At 40.3% G+C, this 13,095-nt stretch overlaps 2 protein-coding genes across 4 annotated transcripts in view; both read left to right on the top strand.

Annotated features, from left to right (window-relative positions):
- RGS22 (regulator of G protein signaling 22) overlaps positions 1 to 3,370 on the top strand; it is a 119,687-nt gene extending 116,317 nt beyond the window's left edge. The window contains exon 28 of one of the 2 annotated variants that reach the window (XM_070748112.1): positions 369 to 3,370. In XM_070748112.1, the coding sequence (XP_070604213.1) occupies positions 369 to 391 (23 nt within the window). In that variant the 3' untranslated portion in view covers positions 392 to 3,370. The remainder of the gene's footprint in view (positions 1 to 368) is intronic. The other variant, XM_070748113.1, reaches the window with a different exon arrangement.
- Positions 3,371 to 10,231: 6,861 nt separating this feature from the next.
- COX6C (cytochrome c oxidase subunit 6C) overlaps positions 10,232 to 13,095 on the top strand; it is a 336,477-nt gene continuing 333,613 nt past the window's right edge. The window contains exon 1 of one of the 2 annotated variants that reach the window (XM_070748110.1): positions 10,232 to 10,320. The gene's annotated coding sequence lies outside the window, so the exon portion shown is untranslated. The remainder of the gene's footprint in view (positions 10,321 to 13,095) is intronic. The other variant, XM_070748111.1, reaches the window with a different exon arrangement.

Genomic DNA, 13,095 nt, shown 5'->3' with positions numbered 1-13,095 from the left:
ATTGAACAATGGTACACTTAATTGCTATGGTGATGCAGAGGATCAGGCATATATAGAAAGCTGGTTGTTTAGTACCAAACGTTCTATGAAAAAACATATTATTTTTCTTTGAGCTACCCATATATGTGGGAATTAACCTTTCACAATCCTATCTGTACTAGGAAGGGATAGACATTTTTATAGTAAATAAATTAAATCATTTATTCACACATTTAGAAGCAACTGTCAGCTGAAATTATCTGTGAAAAGGCAAAATAACTTATTCCCCCAGATTCTTCTTTGGAACTGTAAGAATTATCTTCTTTTTCTGTCTTATAGGTATTATTTTCTGTTTCTTAAAATATTAATGCTGTGTGTCTTTCCCTCAGAACTGGGACCATCAAAGTTTTAAGGAAACTGGTGAAGAAATTACAGATGGGACCACAATTTATCAGAAATAAATGAACAATGGTCACTGATTTGCCCTATTTTTCAGAGATAAGTAACCAAGAGAAGAAAGAAACTAATTGTGGTGCATCCAGTGGGACTTTTTTCTTATATACTGTAGTATTATAGCCAGTGAAGGGCTACCGAAATTTTTACTACCACACTGTGAGCGTGGCTTATGCAAAGCGCCCTGCATTTTCTTTCAACATTTTCAGTGCAAATTGGGTGTTCTGGGGTGGGGCTCTATTTTTGCTACCACACTGCATTCAACCCCATCTGGGCAGCAGCCCACCCGATTATAGCCTTCTGCAATTTAATAGCTAAGTTAGAATACAATTCCTATCATCTATAGACAGCAACTTTTTAGTCTCAGATTGGGAATCCTATGCTATTGTTTTTGCCTTTAATGAAGGAAGTACAGTGGTATTTCTACCTAAGAACGCTTCTACTTAAGTACTTTTGGTCAAGATTTTTTTGCCTCTTCTTAAGAATTATTTTCTACTTAAAAACCCGAGCCTGGAAAAATTTTCCAGGAAATTTGAGAACGGGAAAATGGCCAGGCCAGTTTCCTGCTATTCACCCTGGGTTTCTCTCTCTGGCGCAGGGACTGCAGAGTCCCTCTTTTTTTTTAAGCCTTAACGTTTTGGATTTTTTTTATTCCTCTCACCTCACCTTCTTCCTTCGGCAGCGACTGTCCTCCTCCTCTTCCTCCGCCCACCCAAATTCCGAGCTTCTATTTCTTTCCTAATGGGTTTGCATGCATTATTTGCTTTTACATTGATTCCTACGGGAAAAATTGCTTCTATTTACAAACTTTTCTACTTAAGAACCTGGTCATGGAACAAATTAAGTTCTTAAGTAGAGGTACCACTATATTTTTAATTAATTTACTTACAGAGTGTTTGAGAGGTTTGCAGCTCATTGACAAGCCTATATGCTTCACGAGAATTCTGAAAGGCAACATGTACATCTTGAGGCTAACTTCAAGGCAGTTCTTCTTGCTTTCATTATATAGAAGTTTCAGGAACAGGTGTAGAAAACATTCCTGAAAACCAGAGGTGGGTTTTTGCCGGTTTGGGAAATTTCCCCCTGCTTGCCAAACTGGCAACAATGGCTGGCTGGACACGCCTTTGAACTGGCTCTCGGCACCGTCGTAGGCACTGCCATCTTGACTTTTGCTTCTGCGCATGTGCAGAAGCTAGATTTTTAGCACTGCGCATGCACACACGTGGTGCATCCGCACAGCGCATCAGGAAGCAAATCAGCAGCAAGGTAAGCAAGAACCCACCCCTACTGAGAACGTCAGGGCCGGTCCAATGATAAAGCGATTTGTAGGGCTTCAAAACAGCAACATCTGTGACTCTCTATCTGCCATGTTGTTTCACAGCCACATCTGATTCGTTCTATAAATTACAGAGAGAGCTTGAGCTGGTTTGTGGATGATTGCTGCTGAAGGATTCAAATACATTAGTTCTTTCTTCCTTTTGCAATGTTCATGTTAAACAATGAAGTATATATCAAGAGGAAAAATATCTGTGGCCCATATGTGGTCTTTTTTTTTTTTTAATGGTTTCAAACATTCTCCAAGAACATGCCATTCCAAAAGGGAAAAATTGGGACCAAATCCTGCTTCTGGTCCCTCTGGGCATCAAAGAGGAGGAGGAGAAGGAGGAGGAACCACAAGAAAAACAACAGATCAAGTCCTTCTGCAAAATGATTGCTTTCACCTGTTACAGATTATTTGCTTTAGATTTATGATACATCATATTTTTTTTTGGCCTTGTGTCTAAGATCAGATTCACCATGCTAGAAATTTGTTTTCTTTGCAACATGTCAAACAACTGCACTCTGGATTGTTTCTTTTCTCTAACAAGTATTTGTGTTACATATTAAAAAGAAACTCCCATTTAGGTATTTAATTTTTTCTCCAGCCAAATATAATATGAAACCAACAATGTGCCCATGTTTTAGATTTGGACTTTATTTGTATTCAATCCAAACATCAATCCATTTAATCCTTTATATGTCCCCCATGATACCTCCAAATACTTGATAACCAAACAACTTGCTTTTCCTGTTCAGTAGCTCCAATCTGAATCAGACTTAGCAGACTTATTATATAAAGGATATAATCCAGGCATATGTCAGGGAGGATAAACTTTGCTTGATTGATACTTGGTTTTGCAGAATTGTTTCCACCCCCGCAGTAAAACAATGGTTCCCTTATGGTTTTGATAGAAGTGGTGTTAAGTAGATATCTTAATTGTCTGTCATAAGAAATATTATTGCTTGATAATCACCCAGAATTTTGCGTGACCAGCTATAATTCATCCCTTGAATTACCATCCCTCAGTCTTCCAGGGTAGTTCATAATTTTATCCAATTTACACCCAGTCTTTCAAATCTTAATTGAAAGGAGGAGGAATATAAACATCATCCAGCATATTTTTATTTGAAAATCAGTGGTACTTAAAACTTTTTTAAAACTTTGGAGTGTGGTGGTTCGTGGCATTTAAAGATATGTTTTTAACATTAACATACCATAGTTGGAATTTAGGTATATTAGATATAAAAGCATTTTGATCATAGCATATGTGTGAATTAGATTACCCAATATGCCCAGAAACAGTTTTATAGATGACAATATTTAATAATTATTATGTTTGGATTATGACACTTTTAATACTTACACAATTAGAAAGGAATGATTTTTTTTCATTTGATCAAACACAATAAAATTATCTTGAGATACATAGTACAATACAGAATACATAGAAATGATTGGAGAAAAGCAGTTGTAAAGAATAAGGTTAGAAAAAATGAATACCATACATGGACAGTCATTCACTAATTTGTGGCTTTGTTGACAGCAAGTTTTATAACATTGTGGTCAGTCTTAATAAACGTGTTAATAAACTAGCCGTTTATAACTTTTTCCCCTGAATTGTTTTTGGTTTTTTGTCTTCATTTCTCCAGAGACGCTTGATATGAAGCCAATCGCCAAATTATAATGGCCTATGAATACAGGGCATTGCTAAATGACATTTTTCATTAATATTTGTATTTATGGCTAATTCAGTACAGATTTTTTAAAAATTAACATTGGCAGGAATATACATAATATATTAATAAAGGAAGATCTAAAAAGATAGATCATGATGGATAAAATCTATGTTCACTAGACATTGGAAACAACATGATGGAATACAATGAATGAATGAATGAACCATCATCTTTTAAAATATTTGAATGGCTCTCATATCAGGGAAATTTGTCATTTGATAAATAGGATCCAGACCACAAGTTCAATTTCCCAGAAAAGAGAGAGTATATAAACATTAGGAAGAATTTCCTGAAACTTTGATCATAATATAATTATAATCTAGACACCAAATAAGAACAGGAACTGCCCATGAGTCAGACCTAATCCCCAAACTGAATCTTGGTTGAAGACAGCTCTCTATAAAGAATATCTTCTCATGGTACCTTCTTTGATCACCAGAACTTTGTAATATTCTGGTGAATGGAGGAAACTGATTGTTTTTTTCTTGAAGAGATGACTTTCTGGAATAAATTGAGGTGTCAAAAGGCCCACAAATTTGGCATACCTTCTGATAACAGGCAGATGGTCAATACACAAACTGTTCTTCAGACTAGAAAATGAAAAATAAGATTCCAGAGATAGAATATTTTAAGTTGCAGCTTAATGACCAGTCAGAAAGTCTCCTACATTCACAGATGGCTTCGATAATATTTTGATCCCTTCCAATTCTGTGCTTTATTGGTTTATACGTAGACTATGCTTAGTCCAGCTTCCAGAATCTAGGAGATGACCAAATGTGTGATCATAAACTACTAGCAATGGACACACTAACTAAATTTTTGAGAGGTGCAAATATCTGGAGAATGTTTAAGTACTTTAGTATTAAAAATACTAAACAATTCTTTCAAAATTAGAAACATAGAAACATAAGATGATTGACGGCAGAAAAAGACCTCCTGGTCCATCTAGTCTGCCCTTATACTATTTTCTGTATTTTATCTTAGGATGGATATGTTTATCCCAGGCATGTTTAGATTCAGTTACTGTGGATTTACCAACCATGTCTGCTGGAAGTTTGTTCCAAGCATCTACTACTCTTTCAGTAAAATAATATTTTCTCACGTTGCTTCTGATCTTTCCCCCAACTAACCTCAGATTGTGCCCCCTTGTTCTTGGGTTTACTTTCCTATTAAAAACACATCCCTCCTGAATCTTATTTAACCCTTTAACATATTTAAATGTTTCGATCATGTCCCCCCTTTCCCTTCTGTCCTCTAGATTGAGTTCATAAAGTCTTTCCTGATATGTTTTATGCTTAAGACCTTCCACCATTTTTGTAGCCCGTCTTTGGACCCATTCAATTATATCAATATCTTTTTGTAGGTGAGGATGCCAGAACTGAACACATTATTCCAAATGTGGCCTCATAAAAGGGGATCACAATCTCCCTCTTCCTGCTTGTTATATCTCTAGGTATGCAGCCAAGCATTCTACTAGCTTTCCCTACCGCCTGACCCCATTGTTCACCCATTTTCAGAAATCACTACTCCTAAATCCTTCTCTTCTGAAGTTTTTGCTAACACAGAACTAACAATACAGTGGTACCTCGAGATACGAGTTTAATTCGTTCCGGACCTGGGCTCTTAAGTCAAGCAGCTCTTATCTCGAACGACTTTTCCCCATAGGAATTAATGTAAATAATTTTAATTGGTTCCAGCCCTCAAAAAACTCACAAAGTTAGTCTAAATTATGCAGAAAGACATGTTTTTAATGAAGAAATGTACATGTACATATAAATGAATAATGAAGTTTCTTTCACTTAACTTGTAAACTTTCTTAAACTTTTAAATTTACATATGTTCAACTTCTCTGCCACCCAATCCTGTAGGACAGAGGTCCCCAACCCTTTTTGCACCAGGGACCGGCTTTAAGCGATCAAGAGAGGAATGGGTGAATGAATGGACGGAGGGTGGGAAGGAAGGAAGGAAAGAGGGAAGGGACAGGAACAGAGGAAGGAAGCAAGGAAACTTATGAAAGGGGAGAGTAAGAGAGGAATGAGTGAAGGGAGGGAGGGAGGGAAGAAGGTGGGAAGGAGAAAGAAAAGAAGAAATAGAGGAAGGGAAGGTAAAAGAGAGAAAGAAAAAGAGCAAAAAAGAAAGAAAGAAAGAAAGAAAGAAAGAAAGAAAGAAAGGGGGAAGGGACAGGAACAGAGGAAGGAAGCAAGGAAACTTATGAAAGGGGAGAGTAAGAGAGGAATGAGTGAAGGGAGGGAGGGAGGGAAGAAGGTGGGAAGGAGAAAGAAAAGAAGAAATAGAGGAAGGGAAGGTAAAAGAGAGAAAGAAAAAGAGCAAGAAAGAAAGCTGCAAGCCCCCCCCCCCCCCCGAGACCCCCAGGCCGGCTGCAACCTTTTAAAACACGCGCACCGCTTCGCAGCTGTCTCCTGAAGCCGAACGCGGAAGTTAGCGTTTGGCTTCAGGAGACAGCTCCTTGGCGCTTGTATCTCGAATTTGGGCTTGTAAGTAGAACAAAAATATCTCTCCCCTCCCAGCTCTTATCTCGAGTTGCTCTTAAGTAGAGCAGCTCTTATGTCGGGGTTCCACTGTACAATAATTAGTTTTTATAGATTGCAGTCCTTTTTTTCAGTTGAAACAAGCTATAACAACAACAACAACAACAACAACAGAGTTGTTTGTCAAGCTCCCAAAGAGTTCTGTTTATTTGGGCAATACTTTCTATAAGGATTGGTAATTTTTGTCATTTATTTTTAAAGCAAAGGAAATGAACATTCGAAATACTGTATCTCTTTTCTCTTCACCCTCAAAGCTTTTGCAAGCCAGTGATTAAAAATCCAACCTAATGACTAATGCTTTCAATAGTTGTGGCAATCACTGGTAACCATCAACATATTGCTTCATCTTCATATGGTCCAAAAGTTAGAAAAACCATTCCTGCTTATTTGTTCTTTGCATTCATCATTGTAACATTACTCCAAAATTAAAGCATGCAGTACTTGAAAGAACTTCAAAAGCTGAATTTGCAGTTCCACTGGTTGAGCCTTTTTATTAGTTCATGTTTTCCATTTGCCTTTAACATCTTGCTTTGCTGATACCCTTCTAGAATTTCATTAAGTTACAACTCCAGTTGGCAAGTACTTAATTAATACCGGGATGGCAAATATGGGTTGAGGTAAGTTCATACCTTCTGCTTGGAGGCAGGAAATGTTAAAGAATGCCACATTTTTTAAAAAAATGGATATACATAACACACAGAAGATGCTTACGTGGGCCGTTTGAAAATAAATAAAAATTCATTAAATCTAAATATATACAAATTTGATTATTTAGACCAGAGGTCCCCAAATATGGCAACTTTAAGACTTGTGGACTTCAACTCCCAGAATTCGCCAACCAACAAAGTTGCCTAGTTTGAAGGCCTCTGATTTAGACCATCATGTAGTTCAGATATGTCAATATAATAAAAAACATGGGATACGCTTTTGAAGATGAAACTCTTTTCTTGTTTAGAAGAATAGTAGAAATAGTTAATTTTACATTAAAAACAGTGCCAAGCACAGTCTGATGTAACTGAAACAGAAAATGGGATGACTATAATTTTTATATGATATCATTCTGCAATAAAAATTCTATAATTGCACTTAGAATTATCTAAAGGCAAAACTTACATCAGGAATATTTGTGAAGCCATATCACAGAAATTTAGTAAAGGATACTATAACTCACATCAACAGAAAACAGAACAAGTTGTCACAATATGGCAAAAATGATGTGTGATCAATTGATCCCAATTTAATTTATAACACAGCAAAATGTTTTGTGGTGTGCCCAACACAGTACAACAAATCCAAATGAAATGTCTGAAATTCTGATGTCTGTTTTAAATAATATCCACTTTAAAATACTAATTTTTAAACAATGCTATAATATCTTTGGCATTATGTCAGTTCTAAATCAACGGTTTGCCATGAATTCATTCCTGGCCCAGAAAAAAGGAGCAAATCTGATTTTGATTGTGGCACAGAGGACTTGTTTTTGCATTCAGTGTTCAACAATGCCAATTATATCTGACAGGCCAGCTGTTTGTCCAGTTTTCAGAAGTAACTCCAGTCCAGAACCCACAAAAATGATGTCGATGGTGGTATCTGGCTAACCTTGCATGGCCTCCAAAACTGCACAGCATCAGGTCCAACTGGTACCCGGTAGGGGAACCAGCCATGACTCTGGATAAAGATAACCCCCCCCACACACACACACACACTGGGTAGTTGGCAAGCTGCGCTTAGAATGATATCCCTGAATGATATTCCAGATTCCTAAGAGATCTGTAAGTGTGCCTTCCGTCTCCTGTCCTATTGTCTCTCCTATATCTCCTATATCTTTTCTTCTATTCCTATATCCTTTCTGTATTCTCTCATTGATATATTTTATTCCTGTTCTGTCTGGGTTCTCCCAGACCTCAACACCAACTGGAAAAAACAGCCAGACATGCTGGTAAAAGCAAAAGTACTTTATAGCTTGAAAAATAAACACAGAGAAAAACCTGTTCTTCCCAACAGGCAGGCTAGAAGACTTTACAGCAGAGTCCTGATGTCCAGACAATACAACAAACTTCTTGCTGGCACACCCACCACTGTAGAGCAGAAGACCCCCACCTTTCCCCCCCAAGGTTTCAGTATTCAAAGTCACAAACCAGAATTCCAAGACGCCAAAGATCACAGCCAGGTCCCAGGACTCCCAAAGATAATACTCCACAAGCCAGGAAGGGTGGGTCTGCCTTTTAGCCTTTCCAGAGAGCACCACACCCAAACCCAGCTGTTGCCTCTTTAGTGCTGAAAGTACCTAGCCAATTGGTCCCTTCTTTGTGTTGCTCTTCTCTGTCGCAGATCGATTATTGCTTGTGCATTTTCCTCTAAGGAATCCAGGCTGCTTGCTGGGGAGAGCTCCCTCTCGGGGGCCTCTGGCTGTTCCCCCTCTTCCTCAGCCTGGGATTCCTCCTCCTCGTCTGCCTGAACCTCCTGTTCCTCATCCTCTCCCTCTGAGCAGGAAACCGACAGAAGATCAGCCGTTCCCTGAGGGGCCTCGGACGGAATCACAACAATTCCTATATCTTCCCTTCTATTCTTTCTGATATATTTTACTATGAGTATATCCTGTATAACCTTCATTGTGTATTGGACAAAATAAATAAATAAAAATAAAATAAATAAATTGCAGGAGTTTGAACTGAACTCAGATTGGTGGCATTTATGCCCATATGTTCTTACAGAGCTTCTTCTGGGATAGGAGAGGGGGGGGGGGGGTGTTAGCTAAACTGCAGCTCCTCGTTCATACAACCTGGGATTGCGAGGAATATGGAATTTAGCAATGCAAATCATGGGAACGGCCATGAATGCTCCATTAAAAGCTAAGACGAAACTTAGCCATGCCGAACTTTGAGGAGCTGCCACAAGAAAGAGGGAATGACTCTATTCTCCAAAGCAGCTGAGGGTAGGATAGGAAGTGCCCTTGTCACCTCACGGCTGGATTATTGCAATGCGCTCTACATAGAATAGAATAGAATTTTATTGGCCAAGTGTGATTGGACACACAAGGAATTTGTCTTGGTGCATATGCTCTCAGTGTACATAAAAGAAAAAGATACATTTGTCAAGAATGACGTGGTACAACACTTAATGATTGTCATAGGGGTCAAATAAGCAATGAAGAAACCATCAATATTAATAATAATCTTAGGATACAAGCAACAAGGTAGTCATACACTCCGAAGTGGGAGGAAAAGGATGATAGGAATGATGAGAAAAACTAGTAGAAATAGAAGTGCAGATTTAGTAAAAAGTCTTGAGGGAATTGTTTAGCAGAGTGATGGCGTTCGGGGAAAAATGTTCTTGTGTCTAGTTGTCTTGGTGTGTAGTGCTCTGTAGCGACATTTTGAGGGTAGGAGTTGAAACAGTTTGTGTCCAGGATGCGAGGGGTCAGTAAATATTTCCCCGTCCTCTTTTTGACTCATATTGGTCTTCAGTGGAAGGCAGGTTGGCAGCAATTTTTTCTGCAGTCCTGCAGTACATGGGGCTGCCCCTGAAGACTTTCAGAGACTACAGTTGGAACGCAGCTGTGCGAGCTGTTATGGGTGAGCCAATACACACACACACACTACATCAATTCTTCTATGCTCTTCTATGACTTATGGACTTCAAGTCCCAGAATTCCTGAGCCAATCATGCTGGCTGGGGAATTCTGGGAGTTGAAGTCCAGATATCTTCAAGTTGCCAAGGTTGGGAAACACTGGAACTAGACGACCTCCAAGTTCCCTCCAACTCTGTGTTTTCTGTGATTCTGCTCATTTCCCACTAGCAGACTCTGCAAGCCACACCGCGGGCAATTTACGATTAGCGCATTGCGGGTCTCCGCGCTGTGAGCGAGGCTTTTTTTAAAAAAGCGAATCAAAAGTAACAGAGTTCGCAACACCAGCTTGTATTTTCTCGCGTACACCCGAATGGCGGGCGCCAGGTTGGGGAAAGCCGCTCAGGCCCGCCCGCTCACGTTTTCTTCTCTCCTCAACCTCGTAGTGCCGCAGCGCCGCGTCGCTTTTCTTCAGCACCGCTCCTCGCCTAGCAAAAAAAGAAGAAAGAAAGCCCGCCCACTTGGGCTATAATCCCGCTCTCCCGCAGCAGCTGCCGCGATGCAAGTTTGGGCTGACGCCCTGCCGTAGTTACGTACCCGGGACGCGGCTGCGCAGTTCGCTTCAAACTGTGCCTCTGAAAGCGAAGGCGTTCAGGACGGCCTTGGCTCTTGCAGGGGTCACCGAAAGGATTTCCTGCTGCTTGGGTGCCGGGCGTGAGTGTCCGCGGCGGCCTTCTCGGCGCGGTTTTCTGCTTCCCTGTCCTTTGGGGGGGTGGGACGCCGGGCTTAGCTCGACGCTGGGACGGTCCACAGGGCAGGTCTCTAGGGCGGGTCTCTAACCTTGGCCACTTTAAGCCTGGCGGACTTCAAGGCCCAAAATTTCCCAGCCAGCAAAGTGGCCAAGGTTGGAGACGCCTGGTCTAGGGACACTCTAGGAAGTAGCCTAGGTTAGAGACTCCTGATCTCTAGCGGCACTCTAGGAATTTCCTAGCCAGCAAAGCTGGTTGGGGAATTCTGGGAGTTGATGTCCTCCAGGCTTAAACTGGCCAAGGTTGGAGACTCCTGGTCTAGGGACTCTCTAGGAAATAGCCTAGGTTGGAGGCTTCTGGTCTGGGGACAGTCTAGGAAGTAGCCTAGGTTGGAGACTCCTGGTCTAGGAAGTAGCCTAGGCTGGAGACCTCTGGTCTGGGGACACTCTAGGAAGTAGCCTAGGTTGGAGACTCCTGGTCTGGGGACAGTCTAGGAAGGTGGGCGGCGGGAATCCTTTGGGATCTGGTTGTGGCGGCGCAGTGGGGTGCAGGGAGAGCCCTCCTTTTATTTTGGGGTCCCCGCCAGATGCAGCAGAATAGGAGCTTGAAGCCACGAGACTTGAAAAGGCTTTCAAAGAGGGGATTGCACTGCCATATGTCTGAAATGGTGTAGGGACTCCTGCTTGAGGGGAGGTTGGACTAGATGACCTTACAAGGTCCCTTCCAACTCTTAATAATCAGGGTGTCCAGCAAACGTGGAAATCAGGGAATTATCAGGAAAATTGGCGGTTTGGGAAATTTATCAGGGAATTTGTGAAAAAAAACAGAATAAGTCAGGGGGGAAACCCAAACTGTATTAATATGTTTAAAAGTCAGGGAAAAATCATGTAAAAAGAAAAAATAAGATAAGATGATTTTTGGCTCGCCACTTGCCCTTGCTATGGGTTGGCTGTCAGTTATGGCATCCTGGCCCTATGCCAACCCTGCAGATGATAGATTATAGATTTAGAGGGAGAGAGAGGAAGTAGGAGAAGAGAGGTAGAGGTGGGGTGGAGAGAGGAAGGGTATAAAACAGTGGTTCTCAACCTGGGGGTCGGGACCCCTTTGGGGGTCAAATGACCATTTCACAGGGGTCGCCTAAGACCCTGGGAAGAGACAAATTTCCCATGGTGTTAGGACCTAAAGTTTCTATTCTGGCACCTTGGAACGTATTTTTACAATCTGACCAATCAGCCATTTACAGGGTGTGTGTGTCCCTCTGACCTTCCTGCCAATCAGCTTAAAGCTCTGTTGGGAGAATTGACGCTAGACTTATGGTTGTGGGGGTCACCACAACATGAGGAATGGTATTAAGGGGTCACAGCATTAGAAAGGTTGAGAACCACTGAGGGACAGAGAGGAAGTAGGAGGAGAGAGGTAGAGTTGGGGTGGAGAGAGGAAGAGAGGATATAGAAGACAGATGGAAGAGATGAAAAGAGTAGGAGTGTGAGAAAGGGCAACATGAATGTAGACTGTATAAATAGTATAAGGGCAGACTCATGGACCATGAGGTCTTTTTCTGCCGTCAATCTTCTATGTTTCTATGACTGATAATTTTATCAATAGGACAAAGATGTTGAATAGAATAGACATTGACTAGAAAGATATAATAATATATGTTATGGGGACTTTCGTGTAGTATATGCAGTAATGTATGTGTGAATATGAAATTAACAAAAAAAAAAGTTTGTAAACTGATTAAAGAAGCTGTGGATCGTAGTGCGGGAAGCGGGGGGGGGGGGGAGACCATTTGCTGCATTTTATTTCCCAATATATATATTTATTTTTTCCTTCATACGCTTTAGTACAATGTCAAGAGAAGAGATATAAATCTAAAGAGAAATAGGAGGCACTGTGGCCTATCACTTAATTAGAATGTTAGAAATATTATTTGTCAGTATATATTTGAGGGAACATTAATGAAGAGAGGTAATACATGATGATTGTGATTGCTGGATGACAAGATTAGATAAATATATTTTTTTGCAATAAGGGACAAAAAGATTTATAGAGAAATTAATAATTTTGTATTGTGATTTTTTGGGGGGATTATACAAGAGTTAAAAACAAAATACTGCATTTTATTGTACTGGAAATAGAAGATATTTGACATTTGCTGCATTTTTGATGAGTGGCAGAATTAAAAAAATATCAGCAGGTTGACTATACACGTGAGAATCCTTGTCACACTGGCGAGTTAAGACTAGATCCTCAAAGAGGACGATTGAAATGCCATCTGCAGATATGGAAAGGAAGGAGAGGTTGTGCGTCCCTCTTAGGAGTTTGCAAAGCTTTAAGCAGGAGATGCTTTGTAAAATGCAGGAGTTCTCTACTAACCAATTGTCACTTTTTAAAAAGAGTTGCATTTTTCCTGTAGAAACTGCTTCCATCTGGTTCTGCTGCATGTATGCATTTAGCGACATATATGCTGCTGCATATATGCCTATAGTTTCTGGAGCCTTGCAACTTGATGGGTTTAATTTGAAAAGTGGCACTCTATGAAACTTGTCCTGACTATTATTGAAAATCTCTTTTCTAACCCTTTATAGAGCCCTAGGTAATACCATACATGTATTGCTAACAAATAAACATTTCCAAAGAATTAGTTCTGTAAAAATGCTCCCTTTCTGTTCTATAGGGAATGCTTTGTGGGTGTGATTTTTGTTGTTGTTGTTCATATTGTGATCATAATTGCAAAGCC

This window comes from Erythrolamprus reginae, chromosome 3 (genome assembly GCF_031021105.1).
Source record: "Erythrolamprus reginae isolate rEryReg1 chromosome 3, rEryReg1.hap1, whole genome shotgun sequence".
Lineage (NCBI taxonomy): Eukaryota > Metazoa > Chordata > Lepidosauria > Squamata > Dipsadidae > Erythrolamprus > Erythrolamprus reginae.
Note: the sequence above shows the minus strand (reverse complement) of the source record. Positions and strands in the feature narration are given on the sequence as shown.